Source organism: Tupaia chinensis, unplaced genomic scaffold, assembly GCF_000334495.1.
Source record: "Tupaia chinensis unplaced genomic scaffold, TupChi_1.0 Scaffold000377_2, whole genome shotgun sequence".
In the NCBI taxonomy this organism is placed as follows: Eukaryota; Metazoa; Chordata; class Mammalia; order Scandentia; family Tupaiidae; genus Tupaia; species Tupaia belangeri.
Genome location: NW_006159876.1, coordinates 1191175 through 1198273, shown reverse-complemented (window position 1 = coordinate 1198273; position 7099 = coordinate 1191175). Strand labels below are relative to the sequence as shown.

Below are 7099 nucleotides of genomic sequence, written 5' to 3'. Positions count from 1 at the left end.
CCGTGGCCGCCACCGGCCCTCCCGGTTTTCTCCCTGCTCCGAAACTGCACCCAAGGCGCCTCTTCTGTGCTTCGGCACAGGTCGGGTCCTCCTCCCCGGATGCTCGTGGGCGGAAGGGGTGCTCTAAAGCCGGCCTGGAGCCTCAGGTCCCCTAGCGCTTGTCCCGTGCGGGGGTCCTGCCCCGCTGGGTCCTCTGCCCCTCTTTTCTACCCAAGACAGGTTGGAGGATTCCTGAGGCCGCCGGGAGGTGGGGCGCAGGGACGGAGAGCCGGCTGGGAGCCCCTCTCGGCGCCGGCCTGAGGTCGCACCATCAGCCCCTTGCGGTGGGCAGGACGCGAGCTGTTACCCCGTTTGTGGGCGGGGAGGCGGGCTCCCAGAGGGAAGTGCCCACCAGCTTGGGGTCGCCGAGCCAGACCCGGGGACTCCTCCACCGCCGCAAACCCCGTCCGCCCAGGAGAAAGGGGCCCTGGGGGTCCGCTCTCCATAGAACTGGGACCCGGGACGCTGCGACGCAGCCGCTTCGAGGACTCGGGTTGTGGACTGTGTGTGGCCGTGGGAAGATGGTCACTTACGTCGTTTAATTGCCAGGGTGCCTGTGCAGGACAGACGGGACAACGCACCCAGCGAGGCGGGGTCTCACCGCAATCCCTGCTCTGCGGTTCCCCCGGCCGGCCGGCGAATTTAGCGCGTGCTGGCGGTGGCGGGCCCGACTCTAACCTCGGAGTCGTCGGTGTGTGATCCGGCTCCGATCCGGCTCTCTTAACCGCCGGGCCACCAGCAGCTGGCCCGATCACGGTGGTTTGGTCTTGCTTTTAGATACATAGTCTACGTACACATTTTAAAAGCAAATAGAAATGCAAATGCTGAGCCATCCACAGTGACTGCGCCTGGCAATTGGCAGGAGCTGTGATGGGAGAGGATTTCCTTTTTTCTGAGTTACTCAAATTACTCACTACTTACACATATAAAACAGAAAGCCGCACAGTGATTCAGGACTTGTTTGGCGAAAGTGAAAAACAAACAAAAAACCTCCATAGTAGAGACTGTTTGGGCCCAGCCTCTGTGATGCAGTGGGTATCCGCAGTAGAGTGTAAGAGTAACTTAAGGGGGACCGGCAGGTGGCAGTGGTTCAGGGAGTTGGACTCGCACATGGCTGACCATGGTTCAAGTCCCAGGCCTGGCAGCTTGTTTTCTTGCTTTCCCTCTCTCTCACTCACTCACTCCGTCCCTCTCTGGTGAAATGAGAGTAAATAAATAGTTCAATAAAATAATTTTCAAATTTTTAAAAAAGAGTAACTTAAGGGACGAGTGTAGTGGTTAAAGTACCAGACTCCCATATGGTTGACCGCAGTGTGGTCCCGGGCCTGGTGACTTGAAATTCATGCCAGGTGTGTGTGTGTGTGTGTGTCCAAAATCCCAGGAGGAGAATGGAGGAAAAGGGATTGGGGTATGGCCGTCCCCCGGGAGGTGGTTTCTCACTTTACCTATCACGTTCTCTCTCTTTCTTCTCTGAGCACTCTGTCTCTCTCCCATGACCACATGCGCCCTTTAGCAAAAACCTGAAAAAAAATAACATTCACCAGTAATGCCTCTCCAATCCCATATAGATAATTGTTTTTCTTTCTAGTTGGTTTCTTCCTCTACAAGATGTGAAGCGCTGTATGAACCGTGCAGGAAGAGGGAGAGAGTGCATGTAACTGCTGACATTCCAGAAGTGTGCGCTATTTTTATAGGTAACAAAATCAACAGAATGCAGAGCGTTGTTTAGACACCACTCTCCTCACTTACACCATCACTTTATGAATGATGAAATTTCTCAGGTCAACTCTTCTTTAAAATCGGTACTTTTAGGGGGCCAGCAGGTGGTGTGGTGGTTAAGGGCTGGACTCCCACATGGCTTACTGCGGTTCAAGTACTGGACGTGGTGGGTTGCTTTTTCACTCTTCCTCTCTCTCTCTCTCTCTAGTCAAATTAAAATAAATAAATAAATAAATAAATAAATAAACAAAGTTAAATAAATAATTCTTTCCAAAACTTTGTGCTGTCAGTGATGGCACAATGTTTATATTTCAGTGCAATCTAGTATCTGCTATTGTGGAATCGTCAGATTGTTTCCATTTTTGCTGTTAAAATAACAGTGAGATTCGCATCCTTCAACATCTATCCTTGTCAGCATTTCCGATCTTTCCTTAGATGCTTTTCTAGAGAGGTAGGATTACTCGGACAAAGGGTGCAAATATTTTCCGGGCTTTTGATTCAGGTTACCAAATTGCCTCCCAGAAAGATCTTGCCAATGTACACGCCCACCTGCAGCGTGTGAGCACTCCTGCCCCACAGCACACAAAGGAGGGATTTTCTCAGGATGGCTGAGGTGGACCAAGTAGAAGGAGCTCGGCAGGGAGGGAGAGCTGACATTTCTGGAGGAAGACAAGGTATCTAAAGAGGTGAAGTCTGGGCCAGCAGGTGGCATACAGGTTAAGGCAGCTGGGTCCATCACGGCCCACTGGGCTGTTGGAGTCTCAGACCCTGCAGCTTAAAACGTCGAGCCAGGTGAGTGCTTGTACCCAAAACCCTGAGAAGAGAATGGAGAAGGGTTTTCCCCTGGGAAATAATTTCTCTCTCACTTTCTCTGTTTCTTTTCGGTGAGCACACACAGGCCCTAAAACAAAACTAAAAAAAAATTAAACAGCAAAACAAGTGAAGTTCATGGGAGAAAGGGAGGGGATTTGGAGCAGGTTTGCGAGATTGTCTTGGACTAAAGAAAGAACACCTCGGGGCGAGCGGGTGGTATGATGGTTAAGGTGCTGGTTCAAGCCCAGACCCAGTGGCTCGTGTGCGTGCGTACCAAAAATGTCCCGAGAGGAGAATGGAGGAGAAGGGATTGCAGTGTGGCCATCCCCTTGGGGGGTGATTTCTCACTTTTCCTCTCTCTGTCTCTGTCTCTCTCCGGTGAAAATGCACATGACCTGTGGCAAAATCACAAAGGAAAGAAAGAAAGAAAGAAAGAAAGAAAGAAAGAAAGAAAGAAAGAAAGAAAGAAAGAAAGAAAGAAAGAACATCTCGCTTTCTGAGACAGATGGAGAAGGTGTGACTGAGGCGTTGATATCAACTCTTTCGAAAACAAGTAGGTGGATTCAGGAGGCTCGTCCCAGGAGTCTCCCTTTCTCAGTGCAGTTGGAGGCTGGGTCATCACCCAAAGGTAAAAGGTGAGTTGGAGGAGAGGACTCGAGGAGAGGGAGGCCACCCTTGTGCTTGAGGAGAAATAAGGGTTGACGGTCCAGGCGAGGTTGCTGTGGCACCGTTCTGTAGAGCTGTGGGGACTTTTGCTACCACGTACAGCCACCTAGAGGGAAAAGGAGTACACTTACTATTTTAAATCACATCTTCCTTAGCACGTGGCAAGCAGTAGAGAGCAACAGGACTGGGAGGATTCATGGTAGTGGAGTTTATGAACTGGAGTTATATCAAACATTCAAGAAACAGGACCTTTATTCCTGTCTTACATTGGTTTTTCCAGAAAGAGAAAAGAGCAAGAGCTGCCAGATCATTTTATGAGGCCAATGTAATCTCTTTTTTTGAGATTTTTGCTATAGGGTGTGTGTGCTTGCCTGAGGGATAGACAGACAGACAGATGGAAAGCAAGAACTCACTCCCCAGGAGGAAGGATGGCTATACCGCAATCCCTTCTCCATTCTCCTCTTGGGACTTTGGGGATGCATGCATTCGCACCTGGTGTGTGTTTTAAACTGCTGAGTCTGGGATTTGAACCATAGTCGACCTTATGGGAGTCCAGAGACATAGCCATTATACCCTCTGCTGGTCTCTAGGCCAAAGCAATCTTGATTCCAAATCAGTAAGGACAAAGCAGTAAATAAAAAAGTTAAGGCCATTTCACTTATGAATGTAGATATAAAACTTTTAAGTGAGGGACCAGCAGGTGGCGCAGTGGCTAAAGTGCTGGACTCCCACATGGTCATCTGCTGTCAAGTCCTAGACCTGGCGGCTTGAAACTCACTCCAGGTGTGTGTGCGTGCATTCCCAAAATCCTGAGAAGAGAACAGAGGAGAAAGAATTATGGCATGGCCATCCCCCTGGGGGATGATTTCTTGCTTTCTGTCTCTCTGACTCTCTGGTAAGTGCACATGCCGTATAGCAAAAACCTCTCACACACACACACACACACACACACAAAAATCTTAAGTGAAATATCAGTTAACTAATCCAGTCATACGTATTTTAAAAAAGTACATTATGATTGAGTAGAATTCATTCATGTATTCCAGATTGATACAATGCTGGAAATCACTTAATAATGGATAAACATCTTGTGATTACCTTAGATGATGAAAAACATTTGATAAAGTTTATCACCTATTTTTTATTTGAAAATAACTTACAAAACTGCAAATAGGAGAGGTGTCTTTCACTTGGTAAATGTTATATAGCAAAAAAAGAGAAAGCAAACATTAATGCTTAATGAAGAAACTTTGGGTGCATTTTCTCTCTTTTCTTTTTTTACTCTACTGCATGTGTGCTCACAAGAGAGAGAGAATGAAAGTGATTAATTACCCCCCAGGGGAGATGGCTATGCCACAGTCCCTTTTCCTCTATTCTCCTCTTGAGAGAGATTGCTGTGGCACCTGTGGCATCTGGGCACCTGCACACATGGCCTGGTGTGATTTTTCAAGTACCAGTGCATTCTTCATGCATTCCCTTTAAGATCTGGATTAACATAAGGACTTTGACTGCTACCATTTAATATATAGTAATGAAGGTTCTAGACAAAGTGATAGGGGAAGAAAAAATATACAGGATAAGAGATGGAATTACCACCATGTGAAAGTAAAATTTCATTTGCCCTGAAAAACACAGAATCAACACGTAGTTAAAACTATAAAGGTAATCTAATAATTTACTAGGTATAAGAGTAACTTAAAAAACAAATCCTTGGGACCAGCAGTTAGCGTAATGGCTATGTCACTGGACTCCCATGTAGTCGACCACGGTTCGTGTCCTGGACCCAGTAGCTCAAAACTCATGTCAGGCGCGTGTGCATGCGTGCCCAAGATCCCGAGAGGAGAATGGAGGAGAAGGGATTATGGCATGTCCATACCCCCTGGGGGGTGATTTTTCACTTTCTGTCTTTCTGTTTCTCTCTGTCTGTCTGGCGAGCGCACGTGCCCTGTAGCAAAAACCTCTCAAAAAAAAAAAAAAAAAAGTCCTTAATGGGTTGGTCGTGGTTCAAGTCCTGACCCTGGTGGCTTGAAGAACATTCTAGGCTTGTATGTATGCACACCCAGAGTCCCAGTGAGATGGAGAAATGGGGGAGAGGAAAATGTAGAATGACCACACCCCTTTGGGGAGTGCTTTCTCCCTCTTGTTCCCTTTGGCACGTGCATGTGCAATAATAAATAAATAAATAAATAAATAAAACCCAACTTTTTTTTTCATCAGCAACAACCAACTTTTTTTTCAAAATAGCAATAAAAAGCATATAAAATTGCTAGTAATAAACTTAATCAAGAATAACTATAGAGAAAGTCATAACTCCAATAAAGGATGAATACATGGAGAGAAATGTCATGTTCTTGGATGTAATGACTTAACATTATGTAGAAATGAGCTCTTCATGAATTAATCTATAAATGCAATAAAATCCCAAAAGAAACCCCAAACATATTTCCTGGGAACTTGATAAAGTCATTCTAAACTTTAGACGGACAAAGAAGACTAACTCGACTTCAAAACAGAACAAAGAGCAGGATGGTGTCCTACCATATATTGAGCACACCGTCATGTCACATAAAAAGCAAGCAAAACAAAATAATGGCATGGGACCAGCAGTTAGCGTAATGGCTGTGGCGCTGGACTCCCATGTAGTCGACCGCGGTTCAAGTCCCGGGCCCAGTGGCTTAAACTCACGTCGGGCGCGTGTGCGTGCGTGCCCAAGATCCCGAGAGGAGAATGGAGGAGAAGGGATTGTGACATGGCCATCCCCCCTGGGGGGTGATTTCTTGCTTTCTCTCTCTGTCTGTCTTTCTGGCTAGTGCACGCACCCTATAGCAAAAACCTCTCCAAAAAACAAACAAACAAACAGACAAACAAGCAAACAATGGCATAAAATGAGACCCATAGACTAGATCAGAATAGAAAGCACAGGGTCATGCTGTGAGTACATCAGTGGGATGTACCCCAAATTAACAAAGAAGGAGAGGGTTAAACCAGCTTGCTGACAAAATAAAACAGCATCCCTGCCTCCCACCAAATAAGAAGGCAGACACTAAATGAAGGAAGACTTCAAGGAGGAAAAGAAAACTCTAAAGCTGATAGAAGAAAATATAGGACAGTATCTTTGGGACCCGTGTTGGGAAAGAGACTCCTCAAACGAAACTTCAAAAGCACAAACCAGAAGGCACAAAATTGATAAATTTGATGATGCCAAAGTTAAGGATCTTGTACCAAAGAGAAAACCATGGACAATAGGTGACAGAATGGGAGTAGATATATGTAAATTTGAACATAAGGGATTGATACATAGAACATGCAAGTACCTCATACAAGCCAATAAGCAAAAGAGCATTACCCATTTCCTAGCCAGCCTGTAAGGAGCTTGGAAGTTGTCACTCTACTGTAATAAGTAAAAATCTGAGCAAACCAAAAATCAGAGAACTGATGACAAACTGTCACCCACTGGAGAGACAGACAGATGGACACTTCCAATATATGAAACAAACCCATGAGCTGAAACTTCCCCAGGACCCAGCACTGGGGTAGGAAAGTTTGAAATGCAGTTGAGGAATTCTTGGAGGCTCAGTGTGGACATAGCTGACAATCAAAACCCCAGGGGAGGGACCAGCACTTAGCGTAATGGCTCTGTTGCTGAAATCCCAAGTAGTCGACCAAGGTTCGGGTCCCGGACCCAGTGGCTTACACACATGCTGGGTGCGTGTGCGTGTGTGCCCAAGATCCCAAGAAGAGAATGGAAGAGAAGGGACTGTAGAGTGGCCATCCCCCCTAGGGGGTGATTTCTTGCTTTCTATCTCTCTGTCTCTCTCTGTCTTTCTGGCAAGTGCATGCGCCCTATAGCAAAAACCTCTCC

General features: G+C 46.4%; 1 protein-coding gene across 1 annotated transcript in view; it reads right to left on the bottom strand.

The window, feature by feature from the left end:
- Positions 1 to 151: 151 nt before the first annotated feature.
- The window catches only part of LOC102485041 (60S ribosomal protein L31), a 7651-nt gene continuing 703 nt past the window's right edge, over positions 152 to 7099 (bottom strand). Inside the window, exon 2 of the mRNA XM_027773821.1 lies at positions 152 to 206. Within this exon, the coding sequence (XP_027629622.1) occupies positions 152 to 206 (55 nt within the window). The remainder of the gene's footprint in view (positions 207 to 7099) is intronic.